This window comes from Tachypleus tridentatus, chromosome 3 (assembly GCF_004210375.1).
Source record: "Tachypleus tridentatus isolate NWPU-2018 chromosome 3, ASM421037v1, whole genome shotgun sequence".
NCBI classification, from domain to species: domain Eukaryota; kingdom Metazoa; phylum Arthropoda; class Merostomata; order Xiphosura; family Limulidae; genus Tachypleus; species Tachypleus tridentatus.
In genome coordinates this window covers 12800698-12828237 of record NC_134827.1, presented here as the reverse complement: position 1 = coordinate 12828237, position 27540 = coordinate 12800698, and the positions used below count along the sequence as shown (strand labels likewise).

The 27540-nt window shown below is 33.7% G+C and overlaps 1 protein-coding gene across 3 annotated transcripts; it reads right to left on the bottom strand.

The window, feature by feature from the left end:
* Positions 1-676: 676 nt before the first annotated feature.
* On the bottom strand, positions 677-27540 carry LOC143246373 (pancreas transcription factor 1 subunit alpha-like). Of its 3 annotated transcripts, XM_076492955.1 has the most exons (4): positions 26971-27528; positions 17500-17532; positions 15515-15616; positions 677-2676 (listed from the first exon to the last, which is right to left on the bottom strand). In XM_076492955.1, exons 1-4 carry the CDS (start codon positions 27374-27376, stop codon positions 2510-2512), a joined length of 708 nt encoding a protein of 235 aa, XP_076349070.1. In that variant the 5' UTR covers positions 27377-27528; the 3' UTR covers positions 677-2509. The 3 variants fall into 3 exon arrangements, with proteins under 3 accessions (XP_076349070.1, XP_076349071.1, XP_076349072.1); XM_076492956.1 differs by lacking the exon at positions 17500-17532 and having other exon boundaries at positions 26971-27534; XM_076492957.1 differs by lacking the exons at positions 15515-15616; positions 17500-17532 and having other exon boundaries at positions 26971-27540.

Genomic DNA, 27540 nt, shown 5'->3' with positions numbered 1-27540 from the left:
TAGGCCCGGCATGGCCAAACGTGTTAAGGCGTTCGACTTAACGACTCCGAGGGTCGCGGGTTCGAAACCTAGTCGCACCAAACATGCTCGCCCTTTCAGCCGTGGGGGCGCTATAATGTTACGATTAATCCCACTATTCGTTGGTAAAAGAGTAGCCCAAGAGTTGGCGGTGGGTGGTGATGACTAGTTGCCTTCCCTCTAGTCTTACACTGCTAAATTAGGGACGGCTAGCGCAAATAACTTTCGAATAGCTTTGCACGAAATTCAAAAACAAACAAAATTCTTCATTATTCTGACTTAGAATTACTGTTTTACATAATTACGTGAGAATAGAGTGTATACAAAGGTATGTACATATGAAAAGGAAATGGGAGAAAGACAGTACTAACAAAAATGGAAATAGAAATTGAAAGGAAAAAAATACGTATTTTAAAAAAGATGAAAGAAACATATTAAAAATGAGTGAAATAACGCGAAAATCAATACAAAAGAGTTGTTAACTGATTGGGAAGTGTTGAAATGACAAGTCGGAGTTTGTGATGAAAGTTATAAGAAAATATTTGTTTTAATAAAACCAATGTAAGATTTGCAACACTATGAACATCTAATATAACTGGCTAATAGCGAAGCGGTAAAATTAGAAGAAGAAAAAAGGAAAATACAGATCACATGAACATTTGTTTTCAGTAAATTGTCTTTATTTAATACGATTTTATTGTATACACAAATCATACATCTGTTTACAAATATATTAACATATTTTTTCTTTCGCTTCGTGATTCTGACTAGACAATTGAAAGTCCGAGAAGGAAGAGAACACGATTCTATATATATATATATCACCATTATGAACGGATATTTAGTTGTCATAGTTGGAAAAATTAAGAAAATAAACATAAATTAAGATCGAGAGGTTTAAAACTCATAAAGTATATTAATATTAATTGTAAAGAATTAAAAACCAATAACGAAAATTTATATTGAAGAAAGCATTTCAACTCATCCAATGATAAACTCTATAACACTAATTCTGTTCTCAGGACAACTATTTTGAACATAACACACGCTCACCTGATTTCTTTAAAGTGTTTAGTGAAGCCACATTGAAAACACTAGAATATACTAGATGTGAATTTGGCATATTTCATAAATTTGAGATTATAACTAGACCAGAGTACAATTAATGAACTTTATTAATGAGGAATGGTTAATAGTATGCAACTTACCCTGTGTTACAAATTACCCTGTAGCGGCTAGAGCTGTCTTACAGTTAAAGTTAAAATCACCTTTATTTACATAGCTATATTGGTACTGTTTATAAAACTGGTGGCAACAATCGGTTTGCTAAGGAAATTTTATATTATTTCACTTACAGTAGCTCGAGTTTAATATGAATCGTATTAAGTAGATTTGATTCATTCCTGTATTCACAGCTTTGGACAATTTTTACTCCGCTAATTTGTACACTCTAAACTAAAATAATAATTTAATGAAATAATAAATAAGAATAAATCTGGTGATTTGGCAACCAGTATTTATAAAATAGGAGCTAATCTGAAGATGAGTTATTTAAAGTTTAATATTAAAATAAATAAAATAATCTAAATATTGTACTTCCCATTTTTAGCGAGCGTTTTCTAAAGTGACTAATATTCAAGACAGTTCTTTTCAAACAACAGCTCTAAATAGATCATAAAACTTTTTCACTAACATTCATTTCACAGTTTTAAAAATATGCTTTAAAATAGCTAATAATTTTGTAAGTGGAAGGAAATATATACTTTAGCTGTATGTACCAGACAATAGTTATACAGATCAAAACTATAACGGTTTGCTTCTGATATTCGAGAAAAGCTACACAAAAACTATAACACTTTTTATCAAATTGTGTTTTTCAAAACATAAGCTTTCAGTCATTATTTTACTGGAAGTAATCACGTAAATATGCTGTAAACCCAGAGGCGTAGCTACGGGGGGTAAGGGGGACCTTTTTCCCGAGCGCAGCATCGGGGTTGGGGGGCGCCAAATTGATGTTACATAATTAGGAAAATTGTGTAACGAGGGGTTGCGAAAACTGACTTTTTCCCCGGGCGCTGAAAACCCTTGCTACGCCTCTGTGTAAACTAACTGGGAAACTTACAGCTTTCTGACGTTCGAGGTAAATAACTGTTGATTTGTTACACAAGTTTTGTTTAAAATAAGGTCGTTAATTCGATATATAGAAGTGAATGTTATCTATTAGTTTTGTCTGTTGCACTCTTCGTAAAGTTTTATTTCAGAATATTTTCTATTCACATTCCACTCAACCGGATAAGTAATTACTTTCGTAGGCACAAACGATTTCGTAATTATGTCTATTTCTTCTGTGTTTGATAGTAGATAACGAAAGAACATAAGCTGACCAAGTAGTTTCAAATGGACTGCATTATCCTAGCTGTTAGTAAATGAACTGAGAGTATCAGAAAATATACATGTATTGTCCGCTGGACATACAGTCTTTATCATTACTCTATGAGTCTATGAGAGGTTCGGAATCCTCATCGCTGGAGCGATTTTTCCGGGGGTCTTCTGGCGTCCATACTTTAGCTATCATAACATTCCCATTCTTAGAAGTCTGCTTCTCATTGGCCCACGAGAGCGAGTGACCAGCCAATGGAAGATAACCATTCAACCTTCCTGCAAGCAAGAAATTAACTATATATTTTTGATGAAAACTAGGAATATATATTAACGACATTAAATTACAAATTACTTACAGTTTGGATGCTGTCCAACAGTTTACAAAATTGAAATTATACTGAATAAAACACTGGTCCACTAAAATCTAACCTAATTTTAAATTTGACTTCTTTAAGTTCATGAATAGACCAGTTTCAGGTTACTACATATAAATGCACAGATCAAACGTGTAACATAACTGAATGTTTTGGAAAGTTTATTTTCTTAATTTCTGAAAATAATTCACCATTGAATGGCGTCTAGCTATTATATTTTGTTAAAATATAAAGCTGAACTTTTAAAAAATATGTACATTGTATGTAAATAAATATTTTGTACTGTTACTGTACTGTGTTGTTTTTGTTTCGCTTAATTTGAAATGTACAACATGCAAGTAATATATGTATAATTCTATATAACATACAGACTTGAATATAAGGGTCCTTGTTTTACCTTAGTTTAGGAATTAGAGAAAGCTTAATTCGCCCCTGTAAATGATATTTTTTGGGGGAGAGGTCGATGTATCAGATAAATATTGTTCACTATAACAACTAAAAAATGGATATATCATTAAAAGCAATACTTGAGCGAAATCTTGTAAACATGGTATATTACACGATATTTTATTTTAAAATGTTCCAAAATGAAAAACGCAGTCACATATTAGTGTAGCACTTATAGTAGAACTTGGTATATTATTAAATTTTCCATTATGATAAATCACAAAATAAATCTCAAAGAATCTATCTTTATTTATAAGTTGCACATTTTGCCATAATGCGAATCACTACTAAACATAAATTGCTATTGTTTCTTATAAGACAAATACAGAATAAGTTAACTTTCTTTGATAGCTAAGTGAAAACGCTTGTTTCACAACGAATGCTTTACAAAATTTAAACCTCGTTATGCACTACGTTTCGTTATTTTGTTTTCTTTACGGTAAACATTTGTCTCTGTATTTCAGCAGTTTTCAGTTTCTTCTGCCAAACAAACACTTGTGGTAAAATTAGAAAACGATGCTGATTTATGTTTTGCCCCAATTTTGGTCATTTAAAATAAGGACATGTTGTTAACGCTTTTTATACTATGATAATCGTTGGAATCATAACAAGGATATATGGTTAACGTTCAGATAATCTGTTTATGCTATCGAGATTATAATTACGAATACTGGTTCATGCTTAAGTGGATCAGTTGTCATTGATATTGGGTGGTTAACTTCTATGTTATTTAATTATCTTTGAAACTTTAACTAGGATTCGTAATTTATATCTAGATAATTTACTAGATGTACTGCTTTCAAGTAGGGCACGTGATAAATATTTTATTAATAGAGTTTAGAGTTGGGAATTCTAACATAACTAATAAATACTTACGTGATCTGGTTAACATTGGAATTACAACTATTAGATGACAAGAGTTTACGTTATTTAGTTAACACTGTGATTGAAAGTAGGATAAGTATTTACTTCTTGTTTAACTTGATTAACACTGCGATTACAACTATAGGATACTAAAAAACTTGGTTAGTGTTGGGATGTCAACTAGGATACAATGTAACTTGATTATTGCTAGGTTTACAACTAATATACTAAATAACTTGATTACATGTAGGATATAAAATAACTTGATTATTGCTAGAATTACAGCTAGGATATACAATAAATAAATTACTTCTTAGATTAGAAGTACGGTATAAAATTACTCGATTACCGCTGAAATTACAACTAGGATATTGAATAACTTGATTAATGTTGGGGTTGCAACCAGGGCGTTTGTTGAAGGTTTACTCAGTGTGGTTAGTAATGAAGCTATAATTGGAATAGATGGTTAATGTTACACAACCTGATTATCATTTAGATTATAAGTAACTGATAGCTAACTATTACTTACACAATCTGGAGAGCATTTGAATTATATTAATAATAACACTTTGTAACAAAATTTTACTTTTTCTTGTTTCTGGGCAGGAATTGTTATTTCCCAATTGCTTATGCTTTAAGTAAATGGAAAAGACCTATTTTTCTCTTCGAACATTGCTTTGGTGACCTGGGTAATGAAATTTTCAAAATTACCCATTTTCCAGAACATTCCAGGTAGATTCAGTGCTGAGTAGCTGATAGAAAATTTTCTCGAACTTACAAAAATTTTCAAGAACTTAAAAGAATTTTCTACAATGTTGAAGAATTTACGAGAATTTTGAAGAACCTTTTAGAATTTTCTAAAACTTTCCATAGTAATGTATATATATATATATATATACAGGGGCTCACCACTCATCACTTCAGTTTCGTTCTAGCTGCCTAAGTGAACACATAGACCTATCTGATTTTATCAGATACGGCATCAAGAAGCTGGAAGCATTCTTTAGGCACATTCTGCTACGTATGTGGCCAATTTATCAAGACAAGAGCGAAAAAGTACTCTGTGACAACATCTGCTAAAATGTATGAAGCCTACAAGGCATATTTCGGCATGCCTGTTGAAGATCAAGACAAACCCTGGGCACCTCATTTTACCTGTGAGCACTGCAAGAAAACTCTAGAAGGTAAGACGGACAAATTTTGCTTGCTTGAATAGTAAAATTTTATATTTTAATTTTTTTAAGTTTCCAATAGTATAGAAAAATATCACATATAAATATTTTACACGAACCTCTTACACATTAATTGTGAATGAAATAAATTTATTCTTCGTAATAACAATTTTACTTTGCTCTTTTGCAAGATGGTACACAGGGGAAAAGAGAGTCATGAAGTTCGCTATTCCAAGAATTTGGCGTGAACTCACTGACCACTCAAGCAATTGCTACTTCTGCATGGTGGACCCTTCCAAATTTCGGACTGGCAAGAATGCATCTGCTATCATGTATCCAGATCTTCCATCATCCATCGTCCCAGTGCCACACTGCCATGAGCTCCCTGTACCCACTCCCCCAGAGAGAGAGCAGTCATCCTCAGAAGAGAGTAGCAAATCAGAAGAGGAGGTAGATGTTGAAGATCCAGATTACAATTTTAGAGGTGCAGCTGGTGAGAGAAACCCACACTGCCCCAACCAAATAGACTTCAATGACTTGATCAGAGATCTTGGTCTAACAAATTCAACTGCCGAGCTTTTGACATCTAGGCTCAAGTAGAGGGATTTGTTAGATGAAAGTGTGCAAGTCGTAAGTCAGGGGAAGCGTCATCGACATTTTTCAAGCTTCTTCACTCGTCAAGATGGACTCTGCTTCTGCCACAATGTATTCGGTCTGTGCGAGGGAATTGGAATTGCCTGTAACCCGAACGAGTGGCATCTCTTCATTGATAGCTCATCCAGACGACTCTAAGCTGTGCTGCTCCATAACGGGAATAAGTATCCGTCTCTTCTCCTGGTTCATTCGATGCACCCCAAAGAGGAATAAAACAGCGTCAAGCCCTTACCTTGAAGTATGATGACTATAGCTGGGAGGTCATCGGAGACTTCTAAATGGTGGTATTCCTGATTGGTCTCAAAGGAGGCTATACCAAGTTTCCCTGTTATCTTTGCCTTTGGGACAGAAGGGACACCGCAGCGCACTACAACGGGAAGCACTGGCCACAACGGACCGAGTGTGAGCCACTAATGGACCTCCAGAAGGTGTTGTTCCCACCATTGCACATAAAATTGGGTCTTATGAAACAATTTGTCACAGCTCTTGATAAGGAGTCAGCAGCCTTCAAGTAACTTCGAGACTTCTTTCCTAAGCTGTCCGAGGTAAAGGTCATAGCTGGTGTCTTCGTTGGACCACAAATAAAGGTTCTAGAGTGCATAGAACTCCCCAAGAAGCTCAGTAGAAAAGAAAAAAAGCTTGGGGCAGTTTTATTGCAGTGGTTCAGGCCTTTCTGGGCGATCACAAGGCCGAAAATTATGTGGAACTGGTTGAGGCTCTGGTGAAGAACCAGACAAAATGGGCTACAGGATGTTCTTGAAAGTCCATATCCTTGACGCTCATCTTGATAAATTTAAGGAGAACATGGGAGCATACTCAGAAGAGCAGGGCGAGCGCCTCCACCAAGATATACTGGACTTTGAACGCCACTACCAAGGAGCGTATAACGAAAACGTGATTGGAGATGATATTTGGGGACTGATACGTGAAAGTGATTTACATTACAATCGCAAATCTCGAGAAACTACTCATTCCTAAATATTTTTGTTCATTTTTGTATAACTTTACTATAAATTCATGTAAATCTTGATTCATATGTTGTTTTATGCAGACCTTATATAAATGAAAAATGTGTAAATTCGCCCGTTTTTACATAGAAAATAGGTTAATTACTAAATTTCATTATTCAGGTTACAAAAGAAAAGTTTGAAGAGAATAATGACCATTTTCTGGACTTTTACAACATAAGCAATTAAGAAATAACACATACTTTCCAGAAACAAAATTTGTGTTACACAGTGTAATAGTCAGCGATTAGTCATCTCATCCATTCTCACGAATCCTATTAAGATCTTTCATAAGTCAAAGGGAAAAGTTAAGAATTTTATAAGCTATTTCCAAAGCTTTTTATTATATCCATCTTAGGAATATCTTGGCAAAGAACATCTTAAAGACATAATGTATTGGAAACATATGGATTTTTTTTTAAATAAATGGCTTTGCATTTCCTGATGGTCAGGGCAATTGATTTTTAACCTGAGGGTTGCGGGTTTGAATCCCCGTTACACCAGACATGTTCATCTTTTTAGCCATGAGGACGTTATAAGTTACGGTCAGTCCCACTATTCGTTGGTAAAAGAGCAGCTCAAGAGTTGGCGGTGGGTGGTGATGACTAGTTCTCTTACACTGCTACATTAGGGACGGTTAGCTCAGATAGTTCTCGTATATCTTTGAGCAAAATAAAACTTTTAAATACATGATAGAAAGATGTGTTATATTTATGAAATCAAAAGAACTCTGTATTGGGTTCACGTGTATTTTATAACACAAATCAGTTGGTGAGTTATGTTAAGTGTTTGATCAATCTCACGTTCTTTAATTTTCCTTAATGTAATAAATTTTTCTTTTATTTATTTAATAAGACTTTTTCGGCTAACTACGAAAAGGTAATAACATAAAATGTCAGATGTCATAGCATACTTTTTTCCAAGTCGCGAGATTTTTCAGTCTTGTCTAACAACGTTTCTTCCTGTTTAATTTCACTTATAATATTATTTCACTCAAAATAAAGTTTGACTTATCAGTATAATTCACATTAAAATTATCATTATCGACAATCGAAGGCTGTGGCCACGTATAACTCTATTTTAAGACTTCTTTTTAGGCACCTATTTACTTATTGTACATTTAGGAAAGAACTTAAGAATGTTATAAAGGCTTTTAGAAACACACTTAAGAAAAAATATTTCCTAATTGATGTCGTAGAAACAACTTTCTTGAAATCATTTCGTAAAAATGGTCCCTGGTTATTACTAGCGTTAAAACTAATATTTTGTTAATGCTTTATGTTAAAACTAATATTTGGTTAATGTTTTATGTTAAAACTAATATTTGGTTAATGCTTTATGTTAAAACTGTTTTTTTTATATCTTTGAAGGTGAAATAAGGTCCTTGGTCATTATTTATTTTAGTAAATCATATGCAGTTGAGATTTTTAAGGTCTTTTTGAACCCGCGGCCCTCAGATTACGAGTTGAGTGCCTTAACCACCTGGCCATGCCGGAGCCCTCATAAACGGCACTCAGCTATTGTTCATCCACCTGACAGCATTATTTAATTTACACTTAAACAAGATACGTCCTGGCCTCTTGGAATAAAGCTAATATTCTGATGTTCCGCAAAGAGGTAAAACCAGTGAATAAACTAAGTAATTACCGTCAGACCAGCCTGACATGTGTTGGAAAAATTCTCGACGGTATAATAAACAATAGATCAATGACATATTTAGAAATAACGAAAAATTACCAGAAATACAATCGAATTCCTAAAAATCTAGACAAACAATAGATCATCTAGTAAGATTAACAGAAACGGTAATTGATTGTTTAAATAAAAAAGAATGTCTGTTTTCTCGATATAAAAAAACATTAGTTACTGTTTAGCATAACGGTCCTATTTTCCGCATTAATGAATTGGAGCTGCCGCGTGGAATTATTCACTGTTTGTACAACTTTCTGGAAGATAGAAAATGTAGGATTAATGTGAAGGGAACCTACTCGGAATTATTTACTCACGAAGCAGAAGTTTCTCATAGGGATGGGTAGTTGACCCAATACTTTTCACCGTGTATGTTAGTAACATTCCCATGACCCAAATGAAGGGTTCGCATCACAATTCTCAGATGATTTGGCAGTCTAGAAAAATTCACCAGTACTGACAATAGCAGCAAATAACTGACAGACACAAGTGAACATAATATAGAAATATTGTCAAAAATTAACGTATAAAAACACAACAACTGTTATTTACAAAATTATCCAAAAGGTCAAAAAAATCCTCCAATACTATACTTCCAAGTAACTAGTCTCTAGAAATCCACGTCAAAAAAATTCCTGGGGATAACATATGATTCTAAACAAAACTTGAAAAGCATGTAATTAATGTAGCAATCAGAGCATGGAAACATGTTAATTATGTCAAGAGTCTTTCAGGTAGAAACAAAGACACATGACCTAAAAACATTCTCAAAATCTACATAACATACATCAGGCCATTACTGGAATATACATGTCCAGTCTGGTACAATACATCACAAAAACTATGAATAAAATTTATAATATTCAAAACAAAGTATTAACTGCTGCATTCAGGGTACCAAGAAGTACATAACCAAATTTCTACATAAATATTTAAACATGCCTTACATACCTGACAGACTCCAACATATGACAGTGAAGTATTTCTATAAGAATATGTATAAATATCATCTTCTAACAGAAATTCAAAAATATCTCATATATGATGGAACAGTAAATAACCACCTCTCCCCATTAAACAACTACGTTAATTATAGTAAATAAGCCACCTATTGGTGGATATTACAATATATCACTAGATTAGTAAATTATGAGCGTATTATTAGGGTAATTATGTGAAATTATAATTATAATGTGAAAAGTGTTCAGTGATTATAGAACTGTTTGTGAGTGTGTAGGACACAGTAACTACCACACCGATCTATCATCAGAGAAGTGTTCACTACGCATAAATATTAACAGTGAGTTATACATGGACATGGCTTATGAAAAGAGTTGGACGAAGAGTTTGTTAATGAAGCTAACTCCAGCTCTCGTGTTAATACATCATTAACAGGAACTAAAACAAAAAACTCTACAGAAGGAGGGAAGAGGTCAAAAGTGAACCTGACCCCCAAAAAGGTTACGACCTAAATATTGACACCAGGTGATTGATTGATTGTTGCGCATCCTGTTGAGAAGACTCAGTATAAAGTTACGTTTAAAGGAAGTCAGAATAAAATAGTCGAATCGAGTAGAGTGTGTTTTCTTATAGCACAGCCACATGGGCTATCTTCTGAGTCCATCGAGGGGAATCGAACCCCTAATTTTAGCGTTGTAAATCCGTAGACTTACCGCTGTACTAGCGGAGGATCGAATCGAGTATGTAAGCCTTACACATGTTTCTTTTTTTTTGTGTTGCGAGAAATGGATGTCGTAAATTGATTATCTAATATGCTGATTTGGAGATCAAGAAAAGGCGATTGTTTTTCAGTTTCACAAGCAAAATTAGTGTTAGGGTGTTTTGAATATAAATAATCCAAAACATTGTTTGGTATGATAGAGTTTGTGAAGAGTAGAAACGTATCATCATCATACCTTCTATACAGAGGCTGTCTGTGTTCAACAGACCCATAGTGATAAAGGAATATGTAAGCGAAAGTCGGCCCAAAAGGTGACCCTCTTGCCACGCCATCTCTTTGTTTTTATAACTGACCGTTTAACACAAAATGATTATCCTTGAGGGTAAAAGGTTAAGTGATTCTTCCAGCTGTTGACGATTAAAACATTTTTCCCTTCATTTTTGTAAGAACAAAGTTCTTTAAGATTATTTGCATTGATTGTGAATAAAGATTCAACGTCGAAACTAGCAAGTAAATATTAATAAATGCTATTAATTTTGGAAATTTCTTGTGCAACGGAAAAGGAGGCCCGGCATGGCCAGATGATTAGGGCGCTGGACTAGTAATCCGAGGGTTCCGGGTTCGATTCCCGTCAAATCAAACATGTTTGCTCTTTCAGCCGTGGGGGGCGTTGTAATGTTACGGTCAATCACACTGTTCGTTGGTAAAAGAGTAGCCCAAGAGTCGGCGATGGGTGGTGATGATTAGCCGCTTTCCATCTAGTCTTACACTGTTAAATTAGGGACGGCTAGCGCAGACAGCCCTCGTGTAGCTTTGCGCAAAATTCAAAAAACAAAGGAAAAAGAATCTTTAACTGTAAACTTGTTAGAAGTGAGTGAATTTAGAATAGGAATGAAGAATAATTTAACCAGTTTATAAGTATGAGACACAACGCTGGATAAAACAGGTCTTAAGGGAATGTTATCTTTGTGAACTTTAGGTTTGTTTGTGACGGCGGCCCGGCATGGCTAAGCGTGTTAAGGCGTTCGACTCATAATCCGAGGGTCGCGGGTTCGAATCCCGGTCGCACCAAACATGCTCGCCCTTTCAGCCGTGGGGGCGTTATAATGTGACGGTCAATCCCACTATTTGTTGGTAAAAGAGTAGCCCAAGAGTTGGCGGTGAGTGGTGATGACTAGTTGCCTCCCCTCTAGTCTTACACTGCTAAATTAGAGACGACTAGCGCAGATAGCCCTTGAGTAGCTTTGCGCGAAATTCAAAATTCAAAACAAACAAAACTACAGAGGTCGTATAAGCATTGAGAAGTGTATATGTCTCTTTTATATTTCACATAAGCTAAAAAATATAGCAGTTTTCAGGTGAACGAATTTAAGGTAACCAATTTGTGAGAACTGTGTGGGAGCCTGAGGGGCAAGTGTTTTTTGTATCTTAATTACTTTTTTTAAGTGTCTAAACTTTATAAATATTTGTACCTAATAATGTACCTAGTTCAGTATAGCTTGCTGAAGGTGGAATATGCGTGTTCAGAAACGTTAAAAAATATACTTAAAACTTCAACAGCAAAATACTTTTCCAATAAACAAAATGAGTTGTTTGAAAATGAAATGTTGCATGTAGTTTTAATATTTTTGTGCCATTCTTGATTCAAAACTATCTAAAATTCACGATACCAGAACATTATGCCTGTTTAGTCTTAATTTGAGTGGTTACGACAGCATTCAAATCTCAGTCAGTTAACTTGGAATTATAACTTTCAAAACATAATTATATTATAACTTACTTGATTCATTAAATATATTATAATATTTAAAACACAAGTTTGTCTTCTTGGTTCAAACTGTATTATTACATTCAATCTTGATTGAAATGGTATTGTAACACTAGGAGAAATATATATTACTCGCTTCAGCTGATCTTGTAACATCTAAAGCGCAAATTACATCTTACTTATTCCAATTAGTATTATAAAATTTGAAACACAATCACATCTATCTGGATGGAGTTAGTATTGTAACGCCCAAAACAATTATGTTTTGTTTTGGTCCAACTATTATTACCACATTTAATACACAATTATGCCATATTTAAGTAACGTAATAATATTTACAGTACAGTTACAGCTCACTAGATGTAAGTGATATTATAACATTTAAAGCAAAATAAGGTGTTACTAGATTCAAATTTTAATATATACACTGCTGGCCAAAATCTTAAGGTCAGTGAACATAAAGAAAAAATATGCATTTTGGGTTATTAGACTCAACCAATTATTTAAGTAGAGCTTCGAAAGATGAAAATAAGAAAAGGGAAAATAAAAGTAAAAAAAAACAACTTTTTTAGCATTTAATAGGGAAAATGTGAATACAATGAAATTAGATTAAATACTAGCTGGTTAAAAGTTTAAGACCATACCAAAACGAAGTCCTAAACAGGGTAAAAAATGCCCAACAAGAGATCTCAGTAGTGAGTTGCACGGCCGTCATTGCGAATAACTTCAAGCATTCGCTTTGGCATGTTCGATATAAGCGTTTGTAGAAGGCTGGCTGCAATGTTATTCCCCAGTGGTGAAGATGGCATCACGAAGATCATGCACTGTTTGGAATTGACGTCCATTTCTATAGACTCCCGTCGCCATCCACCCCAAACATTTTCAATGAGGTTCAGTTCGGGCGAACACGTTGGATGGTCCAAAAGAATCACGTTATTCGCCACGAAAAAGTCCTTTGTCCTGCGGGCATTGTGGATTGCAGCGTTGTCCTGCTGAATGATCCAGTCATTTCCACACAAGCGAGGGCCTTCAGTCAATAATGATGCTCTCTCCAACATACCAATGTAGCCAGCTGCTGTTTGATGCCCCTGTATAACTTGAAGCTCCATTGTTCCATGAAAGGAGAAAGCACCTCAAATCATGATGAAACCTCCTCTACTGTGTTGTGTAGAAAATGTCTCCGATGAGATAACCTTATCGTGTCTGTAATGTTAGAAGCCATCTAAGCCATCAAGGTTAAATTGTTTCTCATCAGAGAACAAAACCTTCATCCACTTTTCTACATCTCATGTTTGATGCTTTTCAGCATAGTTTAACCGAGCTGTTTTATGGTATGGAAGGAGGCGTGGTCATTAAAGAGGTTTACGGTTTTTAAAGCCTTTCTCTCGTAGATGCCGTCTTTTTGTTCTTGAGCTGCATTCTACATCCGTAAGGGCCTAAATCTGGTTCGACGATCGGCTGGTGTCTTGCCGGACAACTCGTCGAATCCTCCTGCTCAATGCCGGCAAAATTTTCTTGGGCCGACCACTTGAAATTCTCGTTCCGTATCCCTTAGGGTCTTTTAAGGAATTTGCAACAGCAGTTTTTCTATGCCCAATCTCACCAGCGATGGCACGTTGAGAGAGACTTTGCTTTTGCAGCTTGACATTTCTGCCACGTCCAAACTCTGTTAACTTTCCAATGTAACACAGGAAAAGTCAGTGGAAGATGTTGACAACGCTAATGCTTGAACACAAATTACTTAATTTTGTAACGTGTTTACCAATTAACGCGTCGTTTCAGTATGGCCTTAAACTTTTGACCAGCTAGTATTTAGGCTAATTTCATAGTGTTCACATTTTCCCTATTAAATGCTAATTTTTTTATTTTCCCTTTTCTTATTTTCATCTTTCAAAGCTCTACTCAAAAAAATGGTTGAGTCTAACAACGCAAAATGCATATTTTTTCTTTATGTTCATTGGCCTTAAGATTTTGCCCAGCAGTGTATATAAAATGTAAAACATAGTAATGTTTGTCGTGATTCGTTGGTATTATCACGCTTAGGGTACAATTAAATATTACTTTATTCAAGTGTTAAGCTTTACTTTATTAAAATGTTATAAATTTTAAGGTGGCGATGACTAGCTGCCTTCCCTCCAGTCTTACATTCCTAAATTAGGGACTGCTAGCGCAGAGAACCCTCATGTAGCTTTGTGCGAAATTCAAAAACAAACAAACGTGTATATCATATATACTTAGTATAGGATGAACTGAATTTATTAATAGATATTATAGAATCATTTTTGTTTTATCTTTATGTAGTTAAAAATCTTGAGCTCTTAGTTTACAATTTATTAAAATTTTATAAATCCCATGAACATGAAAATAATTTAAAACTTTATAAATAATTTCCTGGGCACTTGTTCAAATTCATAAATAGACAAATACAGTTAATAACAATAACTTATTTTTGTTTGCACAATAAACATAATTTTTACTTGAGAATGGTCTACAGTCTCAAATAGAAATCATGTTTATTGTGTAAACAAAACGAGGTTGTTGTTTTTAACCGTATTTAGTTAATATCTTAAAATCTTATTTAAAAGTGAATTGTTAAAGTTTAGAAAACGAAACTTGTCTTTTCATTGTAAACTATCTTTCATTTATTATTATTATTATGGAAGTTAAAGGGTAACCGTAGATCCTTGTGAGTAAATTTATGATATTACAAGAACATATTTTCAAACTTATTTTGTAAATGTGTATCTATAATAGATTAAGATTACTTTTTCTTCGTATCTTGGTAATATAATTCAGATTCTGAGTATGTGGAATCCATAGAATTACTGTAAATGTACTCCATAAATGTTTGTGTTATAAGAAAAGAGCGACGAAAATAAAACTGGACACACAGTTATGAAGTTAAGGCTAAGGTTTGGTTTGTTTTGAATTTCACGCAAAGCGACACGAGGGCTATCTGCGCTAGCCGTCCCTAATTTAGCAGTGTAAGATTAGAGGGAAGGTAGCTAGGCATCACCACCCACCGCCAACTCTTGAGTTACTCTTTTACCAACGAATAGTGGGATTGATTGTACATTATAACGCCCCATAACTGAAAGTGCGAGCATGTTTGGTGTGACGGGGATTCGAACCTGCGACCCTCGGATTACGAATCGAGTGCCTTAACTACCTGGTTATGCCGGGCCTTAAGGTTATTTAGACCTATTTCCAGGGACGTAGCTAGAAACATGTACTTTCAATCCACTTTAAAATAGAAATGAACCAAATCATAACACCGTCATAATAAAAGGCGTACATGATAGGCCTTGTAGTTTTAACTATTGAATTACAAACTGGTGAAGATGAGTAAAATGTTTTATATAGACTGTATCGTATAGTTTATTCTATGAAATTAGTCTCTGATAAGAGACCACTTTCCGAATGTCTTTCCTCTTCCTTTTTTAAATTACTATTCGTACCTTCAGTGATTTCATTGAATCCAAGGCCCATTGTCAAAGCTTCTACGTCCTTCAAGTTCCAGCTACGACCCTGCATTCTTTCAGCCAGTTGAGAAAGGCGTTCTGAAAATATTAACCCGGTATCACAGAAGTAAATAAGTTCATCTACATTTCACAGGTTGTACATGACATTTTGCGTCCTATTATTACATTTTGTACTTTCAAGTTCCCTTAAACCAAAGTAATCTTTCATTTTTTTATCTAGTACAAGTATCACTCAAATAACATCAGTGTAATACTAACGTTACTGTAAAAATGTATGAAGAGAGTAATTTTACTCATTTTAGAGAAGAAAAACGACAAAATGAAGTATTAAACGAAACGCTTCCACAATGGATGTAATTAGATTTTCATCATTATAAGAAACTTAAGCTTCAATGACATTAAGCTTTAATCTCATTACGAAAGAGATTTGGACTCAAATTTTTATTAATGTTCATGAGCTTTTATTGTATGTGAACCAAGAAATATTTAGAACAAGAAAAGAATGCCGACAAAAAAAAATGTAACAGTTTCAACAGAATGGTGTAGTTCCTGTTCGTAAGTTACTTTATAATTAATTTATAATTAAACAGAAGAAAATATGATGTTGATAATAAATTGTTTAGTAATTTTTTAATGGATCAGAAATTTAAAATAAAGTCAAAGCTTTTAATTTTTGAAATATGCAGTTCATTAAACAAATCAATCACCGATCACTATTGTGCTCGTGCTTAGTGTTGTTGTTATTTATTCCACCTAGATGGGCATGGTTAAAACTGGCTCTAGAAAAATACACAGTTAAACCCAAGTATATTGTCTACAATTATAATAGAAAATGTAGAGATTTAAATGTATCTATTTATTTTGAGAAACTAAATCTAGGTTTCAAAAGTAGTCCTGGACGAGCCATTCAACAAAATGATTAATCAGATATATTGCGTTGAAAACATCAGGGCCCCAACGCTGGTATATATTCATTCAGGCTATGACAATTATGACTCAATATACGCATAGATAAGTAGGTGTGAAGAATGCGATCTCACCTTTCCCATAAGTTACAACTATATGAATAAAGCATATTTAAAAGGTATAAAAACAGTTTTAAATACCATAAAAACACACCAATATCAATAAAAATTACAAGTTTTAGAATGTCTCCGGACCCTCCCTCCTCAGTACAACTTTACCAACTCATTGTTTTCCCCTCCAAAAGTAATACCCCACTTTACAGAGTTCTGTTTAAACTCCTATTTAAAGATGGGATATCTTGCTTGAATAACGGAATTTTCCATGTTTTCATAATTATCTGTAAAAATTATCACAATCACTGTATTAATATTATAATGGATAACAGCCACAAACTCTATAGGCAGTTTAAAACGATCCTAACTGATAATGACAAGACTACAAAAGGAATGACTGTCACACGGAGAGAATCTATGATCCTATACAATAGTTCTTAAATAGATAAATTTAGTTATAGAAGAGTATATCAGCTTACTTATTTTTAAGGAAAGTATTTCTTTTCTTAGCTCATAGTGTTCGTTCTATAGCTATCTTCTGTGTAAAGAAGAGTTAAATTTGGTGTGTAACTATCATCTTTAGGGCTTATAAAAGTCACACTTTAATAGACACGTCCATAATAGGTATATAAGAAAAACTTTCTAATGCAATGTTTTGGTTGCTTGCTAGTACAAATTGAGTAATATTATTACCTTTGAACAACTGATTATCCTTCTATGTCTGTATATCTAAATGATTCTTTAAAGCATTGTGATTAAACTTTTGTAACCAAGTTAATAGAAACTCATCCCTTGGTATATATAAAATAAGTCATAAAACATTATATTAAGTATTCCAAACACGTAGAAAGACAGAAACAAGAACAAACTGAACAGCAATAGGAAACATTAGTGCTACTGGGAACGATTTATTTCATGACATGTTTAAACGAGCAATCATACCTTGATGACTTGCGATGACCGGTTCCAAAGTTCCTGTCAGATAAAAAACAAACAAAAAACAACAACTTACACTTGTATAGAATTTACTCAGTCATGATTGGTAAAAATGGGAAATGACATTTATTGGGATTTTTTCATTTGATAAAATGGGGACATTTCAATACCATACCAATATTCAAATTGTTTACCATTGTATAAATAACACCAGTCACTTTAATACACAAACTACAAACCTGTATAATACTTGATTTTGTATCGCATTACGTAGCTATTAAATGTTAAGACAGATTTCCAATCTTTTTCGAACTTTAGTTTCTCTGTGTTAAAAACTAATTTTCAGCGCGTTACTCTTTTTAACCGTTAGTAAGTATCCATCACAACTTTGAACGTATGTATATTTTTTATTTCTACATTTAGTTACCGTAAAATAGTTTAACATATCTTTCATTGTTAAGAAAAACACTTTCCTAAGGAAATCATGTATCTAACAACTTGTTGCAAGATTCTATATTGAAATGTTAAAGGCTTGCTAGTAACAGTATTTTTGGAATGGCTGTGGAGTTTTCATTACACTATATCACGAAACACCATCTACTGTTTCTCACTGCAGCATATTACATAGTCGACCGCAAGGATTTAAGCTGATATTCAAATGTATTACAGAAATAAGTATATTGTATAGATATTCTATATTTTCTGTAAACATTTTTAGCAATCGCTTCTTTCTACGCATTAAAAATATGTTCGCAATAACTTTTTCATTTCACTTTAGCGACATTCATGTTTTTAACTTCAGTAACACCTAAGTACAAAGTGTTATAATTTTTGCATTGCTAAAAGTTTATTCTAATTCCTTTTGTAAAGTGAAAGAAATCAAAATAAGAATTACGAAAACAATGATATCTGTAACATGACGAGACATGCACATGTACTGATTATTACATAAATAACGTATTTCGGTTTAAAATGCTTTGAGTCTAAAGTTTACCTAGAAAGGTGTAATTGTTGTATGGTGAATAACTGAGACGCTTGTTTCAAAAGTACAGATCTACTATTGCCTTAAATATGTTATAAAGAATTATCTGTCTAAAAGCGTTTACTGTATGAGATAACTGAGAACTAGATTCCTACAACCGTTAAATTACGGATCATAGCAAGCTAGCTTCTTGAACCAAAACTACAAATCAACCTAACACAGAGGTTGGCTAGTTAAATGCACTTTTCTTACTTATGGAGATTAGAATACATTGTTTTATCAGCTGAGCACCTTAGCTGTTATCGATAATTTCGTCCGGAAACTCGGTGTTATCCCACAAAGTTCGAATAGTTTAGCCCAAGATCCATACAATAAGATAACAATACAAAACACTCTCTAAAAAAAGGTACAATAATAAAAACTAAAACGAAATATTTTAAACATTCTAGCCAATACCGATAATAAAAATAACGTTAAATAAATAATAAATTTTACATCTTCACCCAAATTTGGTTTATATTTAACATACTCGGTGTTTTTCTTTCCAGTAAAAACGAGCACTGATTTTTTTTTAATAATTGCAATGGGGAAGCCTCATTCCAAAAAATTCAAAACACGAATTAGTAATATAGTGGAATATACCACATGAAAAATACGTATGTGCAATACAAAATAAATATATTATAATTATGCATATATTATAAACAAAGCACAGTTTAGAAAACAAAACATATAACGTTGATTTTTTCTCTCTTTTTCTTTTTCTTGGGATTTAAAAAAATTGGGGTTTATTATTCCCCAAAACACTCCCCTTGTCTACAACCCTAACAATTAAATATTAACAATAATTCAATAATTGTTTGAAGTTAAGAACAAAGCTGCATAATGGTCTTCTATGCTCTGCCCACCAGAAATATCGAAACCATATTTTTAGCAGTGTAATTCAGCAGACATACCACTGTGCCACTGGAGCAATTCTATATTACAGTCCTCTATTTTAACTCGTATATAGAGGCTTTTTGTCTTTCTTTCAGAAAATGATAAAAAATGCATTCAATAAAAAATTACATTTCATAATATCTATAAATAAAAAGTCACTACCCTCAATTTTGGCCCGGCATGGCCAAGCGTGTTAAGGCGTGCGACTAGTAATCTGAGGGTCGCGGATTCGCATCCCCGTCTCGCCAAACATGCTCGTCCTTTCAGCCGTTGGGTCGTTATATGTTACGGTCAATCCCACTATTCGGTGGCGGTGGGTGGTGATGACTAGCTGCCTTCCCTCTAGTCTTACATTGCTAAATTAGATTTAATGTTGCTTGTCTAAATAAATAATACCGTATCACTAACTTACTGAACATGCAAAAACTAATTGCTGTAGCTTTAACTACTGTTATTGATTTAATGTTGTTTGTCTAAATAAATAATACTGTATCATTAACTAATAAAAACTAAGTGCTGTAGCTTTAACTACTGCTATTGATTTAATGTTGTTTGTCTACCGGGAAGAGGGGTCAAGGAAGCATCTGCCCTTGGGGTGCGGTAACTAAAAGAGGCCTAAAAGGATGGAATAGACGTGTTTTGTTTGTTTTTAATTTAAAAGTTAGATGTGCAAAAAAATGGTAATTAACTGTATCCTGTTGTTAGAAATAAGATAAAGAGTATATTAACAGCCAGCAGTCCCCTTCTAAAGGAATATTAACTATTCTGCCCTGGAGCCCGGAACTGTTACCGGCTGGTCTGACGATATAATATCCAGATGACTGTGTATACGCTATACGTTTTATAAGCTCCCTACGAACGTTTTGTGGCCGACAGAACCTCAATAAACGTCTTCGACATCGGTATTATAAAAGAGTCTGAAACCTGAGATGAAACTACTTAATTGTAGAGTGCACTAAGACAGTGCCAATAATACAGTAAAAAAATATATGTTTATGAAGATACAAAAAATGATATATAACAATAAATTAAATGAATACCTGGATCGTACAATAAATTGCTAGAACATTGGTACTACACTTAAAATGCAGCTACGTTTGTTTTGAATTTCATACAAAGCTACACGAAGGCTATCTGCGCTAGCCGTCCCTAATTCATCGCCGCCCACCAACAACTCTTGAGCTACTGTTTTACCAACGGATAGTGGGATTGACCGTCACATTATAACGCTTCCACGTCTGAAAGGGCGAGCACAATTCATGTGACGGGGATTCAAACCCGCGACCCTCAGATTACGAGTCAAGTGTCTTAACCACCTGGCAATACCGGGCTATAGCCATGTTACATGTAACAAAAGGAATATATTAAACATATCTTGAAGCGTGTCTGTCACATAAATAATCCTACTTCCAATTAACAAAATAGATGGAGCTGGCAACAGGAAGTAATGATTAAAGTTTGATATTTGTAACAGTCGAAACGTGAATGCGATTTACAAAATAACAACAATAATAAATCTTGGAAAATGAAACTATAACAGTAACAAATAGGACAGTTAAGATATATAGTGACACATTTAATGTTTGATAAACGATGTTGATATATAAGCACACGCAACGTGTTTTGTTTTTAGTAAAAGAGTATTTTACAGGGCAAACCGTGATGGATAAATCTGTTCTGTTATGTTAAAAGACCTGGATAATGAGTTATGAGACTAATATGTACGTGTAGGTTATATGTATACATATTAACGCGATTGACGTGCAACACTATCACTGTTTCTATTACTACGATACTTTTGAATGAAAATACAAACTCAAATAACTAAATCTGCAGCTTGTGACATAAAATTACCTCCAACACAATTTACTTGTATTCGTTGGAAGCATATTTTCCGTGTGAAAGAAGACCTATTTGCCGTTTTGTACCCATGTAATAAAAACACATGGCTTCCAAGCATTTTTTCAAGTGTGAAAGAAGACCTATTTGCCGTTTTGTATCCATGTAATAAAAACACATGGCTTCCAAGCATTTTTTCGGTGTGAAAGAAGACCTATTTGCCGTTTTGCATCCATGTAATAAAAACACATGGCTTCAAAGGCTTTTTCCGTGTGAAGAAGACCTATTTGCCGTTTTTACCATGTAATAAAAACACATGGCTTCCAAGCATTTTTTCAAGGTGTGAAAGAAGACCTATTTGCCGCTTTGTATCCATGTAATAAAAACACATGGCTTCCAAGCATTTTTTCAAGGTGTGAAAGAAGACCCATTTGCCGTTTTGTACCCATGCAATAAAAACACATGGCTTCCAAGCATTTTTTCTGTGTGAAACAATGGTAATTTTGTATGAGTTATACTGTCATATAAGCACTTGTATTTAATAATGCAAACCACTAGCTTAACAGAATTGTTAGGCAATATTGAAACTGCTAATAACAAATGTTCTAAAATTTGCCACTTGTACAAATTACTAATTTTTAGTTTCTATTGTTTTAGCCTAAAAACCGTTAATCTTATTTGTAAATTAGATGTACTTGCAAATAATAATAAACATATTATTACTAATTCTCTATTTAATAACGTATTTCAGAGTTTGATAATTACTATATCGTTATCCAGAGGTTTTAACCTTTCAAATCAAACCAAAGTTCCTTACACAAAGCTTTAAAATATTTCTTCTTTTCTTCTTAACAAATGAAAACAAAGTTGTCAGTTTCTTTATTGGCACGAATGATGATATATGTACAATGTCAATAATTGAAATACTCACTAACTTCTTACTTATTGATAAATTGTTATTATTGATAGTAAACTTCTTAAAACACCCCAAATATACACACACTGAGAACTGTTCATGATGGATTCCAGCTACCATCTACACTGATTGAAAACTGTTCACAATGGACTCCAACAGCCGTCTTCACAGACTTTCCACGTAGATCTTACGTTTTTAATACGTCGACCTTTCCCACTCAAAACTCTGTTACCATCTATAATTACCGTGAACAATCAACTTTTTACTTGTTCATAACTACAGCAGAATGAGTTATATTCTGTAATATATTTAATGTGTCGCCAGCTTCACGGTGTAAAATCTCGTGTTTTATCGCGTTATGAGAGTATGTCTGTAGTTATGTTCCCTTCACTGCAGTGCGTTTAATTATTCTAAAAACATTTTGTATTTCTTCTACATCACTGAATAATAAACATTTTAAAAAAATCAATTTTTCCTATCAAAGAATCATAGTTTTACCTATGTATTTTAACAGAAATAATAATTCTGGAAATAACTCGCTGTAGCTTAGTTGAATTAGGTTCACGTAGAGTTTCTGATACTAATGAGAATGTATTGTTATGATTCAAGAATATTTAAAGCTTATTTAGCTACGTTGAATACTCTGATATCCTCTTGTAGCAAGACACATTTAGGTTCATGAACTTAAAAAGAAGACTTCATCACCTGAAGAACAATGGAACTGTTAGCTTAAAAACTTTGGAGATCAAAATACGAATAAGTTTGTGTGTTCAGCTTCATTAATTATGTATTAGTCACATTAGGGTTAGATCTGACTAGTTTAAATATTAAACCTGACTGTACGCGACAATATATATAGATATCATAGATCCTTCCACCTGGTATATTTTTCTTTCGCACCATAGCAACCAGCAACTAATATTTTATGCTGGTTTCCCAGAGTTTTTTTATATAAACATATACTATAAGACCCCACATTTCATTTTTAAAGAAACATATACTACAAGACCCTACATTTCATTTTTATAGAAACATATACTATAAGACCCTACATTTCATTTTTATAGAAACATATACTATAAGAACCTACATTTCATTTTTATAAAAACATATACTATAAGATCCCACATTTCATTTTTATAAAAACATATACTATAAGACCCCACATTTCATTTTTATAGAAACATATACTATAAGACCCCACATTTCATTTCCCTTATTTGTAATTACTTCAAGTAATTTAAAATTATTATAATTTTTTGAAAAAATAGCAAACTACAAATAAGTTCTAACAAAGCTAGATGTATGCATTTGTGCTATGACTAATCTTGAGATTAATTCAGATAATACCTGGATCGAATAATTATAAGTTATTAATTTTTCAAATGCTACCATGGCTTTCTCTTTCTTGGATATAAATATCATTTCCATATTCTCGTTTAAAAGGGTTCAAACCAGCCTCATGAAATGCTGAATACCGCAAAACATTTCGAGGTTTTAAGTTTGGTTTGTTTTTTTTAATTTCGCACAAAGCTACACGAGGGCTATCTGCTCTAACCATCCCTAATTTAGCAGACTAGAGGGAAGGCAGCTAATCATCACCACCCATCGCCAACTGTTGTGCTACTCTTTTACCAACGAATAGTGGGATTTTCCGTACCATTATAATGACCTCACGGCTGAAAGGGCGAGCATGTTTGATGAGACGGGGAGGTTTTAAGTTTTCAGAAGTTTAATTTATACATTCTTTGAGTAAGCATTAAGCCTAGAACCATGAGTTCAATCTGTATCTGTTACGAAACAGTTATTTTACTTCTGTTCAAAATATAAATAATAATAGTAGAACCAAAGCTCTTGACTTTTACATTTCAGGCTAACTCGCATTTTTGAATCAAATAGGCAAAAAATTGAGATACACACACAAAAAGATAAGCTAATTACAGATAGGCAACGAATATGCATGCAAATTTTAAATTATACCGGAATACTAAAGGGACTCGAGAAGGTAAAATTACTTATTAGCCTTCATTCGCAAGAGGAAGATGTGAAGTAGGGTGATAGCGGAAGTGCATGCTGTATCAACGAGCGCGAGGTTACTGGCTCATATCCTGTATGTCTTCTAAATGTCGACATACTTTGACGTATTTTATTTTTAATTGTAGATTTAAATCTAAAATATATATTAAATATATTCTTATAAAAATGATTTTTTTTGCTTTTAAAGAGTTCTTTTTCCATATATTTTGGTCACGTGTGGTGTACGGACTTCCAAATTTCTTGTAACTCAGGCGGGTACTTCCGGTTTAAGAATACAGAACCATTTCATTGGAGAATTTCAAAATGATTGTGCTCACATTAAAAATAAATAAAACAAGTAGTAGCTTATGCAGTTTGAAAGTTAAAAGCGGAAATGAAAATTTCCTTGAGCTCTCTTTACAAAGGTTTTTAAATTATTTCCAATAAGAAACACTCTTTCATATGTTATGTATTGCAATAGTCGATAGCCCTTGTACTTTTTAGTTTTGAAATTGAAGTTATTTGAGCGTTTTGGATATTAAAATAAACAGGGCCAAAAGCTAGGATTTCGGTTTCGAGGGAATATGTGTAGAAAAATACACTCCCTTCAATAAAATATACCTTTTACCTTTATAAATTTGGTTTATATTTAACATACTGGGCGTTTTTCTTTCCAGTAAAAACGAGCACTGATTTTTTTTTTAATAATTGCGATGGGGAAGCCTCATTACAAAAAATTCAAAACACGAATTAGTAATATAGTGGAATATACTACATGAAAAATACGTATGTGCAATACAAAATAAATATATTATAATTATGCATATAATTATAAACAAAGCACGGTTTAGAAAACAAAACATATAACGTTGATTTTTTCTCTCTTTTTCTTTTTTTGGGATTGAAAAAAATTTAGGGTTTATTATCCCCCAAAACTCCCCCTTTGTCTACAACCCTAACAATTAAATACTAACAATAATTCAATAATTGTTTGAAGTTAAGAACAAAGCTGCATAATGGTCTTTTATGCTCTGCCCACCAGAAATATCGAAACCATATTTTCAGCAGACATACCAATGTGCCACTGGAGCAATTCTATATTACAGTCCTCTATTTTAACTCGTATATAGAGGCTTTTTGTATTTCTTTCAGAAAATGATAAAAAATGCATTCGATAAAAAAATACATTTCATAATATCTATAAATAAAAAGTCACTACCCTCAATATAAAGATGTTAACACTCCTACGAAAAGACGTTTCTAGTCCTGATTTCTCCAAGCCCGTTCCCCTGGCTGTGGTTTCGATAGATAGTAGATAGGGACAGTGGGAATCTCGTTAATCCATTCATTAATGGATTTAAATGGCAATTTCATTTAGATACAAAATTATTAGCCTAATATTAATAACCTTTCAAGTTGCTCTTGGGCCTATTAGGCCCCACTTTTCGTAGGAGTGTTAAGTGGCTAACGTGATTTCGAAATGTTAAAATGTTTATGGGTTTTATAAATTCGTTTGACTTTAGATTTTCAAATTTGTTGTAAACTCAAATAATAAACATGTTATCTATCAATCTGTCATTTAGCTTTACTGTTAATACTTATTTTTGTATTGGTAAAATTTATAGCTAGAATACTTAGAGAATAAGTCATATAGATATAAACACATAAGAAACTCTGGAGCAAATATTTTATGAGAGTAAACATTGGATAAAATGTTCACAGATCTTAAATGTAAACAAAGTTTTAGTTTGTTTTTTATTAGCACTTATATGAATATTGAATAAATTAATCATATAAACAGTAAATAAAACGATAAGTTCAACACATTTGTGATAACTAACAGTTTGGCAGCTGTTGTCGGTTCTTATAGAAGTAATACTGAATAAGAAATACCTAACTTTCCACAAACACTTATTTATAGTTTCTGAAAGATAGCTATAATTGAGTATTCACTTTAAAATTTTTAAAATCCTTAACAGCGTGGGAACTGATAAGACATAAGACTCACTAAACTGAGATTGGCTACGTTCATATCAACTACACCTATCAAAACGTATGGTTTGGTTTTTTTTGGAAGCTGCATAAGGGCTATCTGCGCTAGCCATCTCTAATTTAGCAGTGTAAGATTAGAATGAAGGAAGCTAGTCACCATCACCCACCGCCAACTCTTGGGCTACTCTTTTACCAACGAATAGTGGGATTGACCATAATATTATAGCATCCCCACGGCTGAAAGGGCGAGCATGTTTGGCGTGATGGAGATTCAAACCCGCGACCCTCGGATTACGTGTCGAGGGCCTTAACTCACCTGGCCATGCCGGGCCTCAAAATATATGACTGTTGTTTTCACTGTTCAATTTTAATTTGAATACATCATTGGAGTTTATCTCTGTAGTAGTCACTGTGGCTTTTCAACCAAAAGAGAGAAAAAGAGAAATTGCTCCCATGTTCTATTCAGGATTGTAATAAAACTTAGAAAATATATTATTCTTATTGAATTTACAATGAACTGTTCGTGTAGTGAATGTGGGAAACATAGAAATATAAACCTAACTAATGTAACCCAGTCAGCTTGCATCCATAATAATAATATATAAGGCATGAAATGTACACGTGTATTAAAACATGTATCCGTTCTTTACAGATGTTCGATAGATGTCTTAATAATGATACACGTAGACTTATATACATTATGAAGAATATATCTCATTTAGTTTAAATGTGATATTCCAAATTAAGTGTAGTGTATGCCAGTAAGAAAGCGTATCAATGCACGTTGACTTACCTCTATGGCACTGGATAATTATTTTTTTAGGTTGCTCGTTGTCTTGATTTTGTAAAGAGTCCGCTGGATGGCGACCTGAGTTGACCAGTTCACTTAGGAAGCCAATATAGCCAATGGCTAACCTAAGAGTGTCTACTTTAGAGAGACGTTTTTCGTAAGGAAGAGTTGGAATATGAGCTCGGAGACCTTCAAAAGCATCATTTATGGACTGCATACGACGACGCTCGCGAAGGTTTGCGGCCAGCCTCTGGTGAATCATTTGATCGTGGCATTTCCGACGGCGCCGCTTGTGTCGTAGGCTTTCCTGGCCGGTTGAGTGTGTGGAAAAAGTCAGCTGCGGTTCCAACTGATGAAGGTGTTGCTCCAAGAACTGTCTATTGAGGTGAGATAAGTCGATATTCTCCATGACCTAATAGGTCACTTGTGGAGGTCAAAGTTAACAAATCACAAATATCGATTTCTACACACCACTGGGAGACAGAGCAAAATTTCCCAAGTGATCAAACGCGGTGCAGACGGTAAAATGTGGTAACAGTCCCCGGGGAACTTACCATAACGCATCAGCCAGGT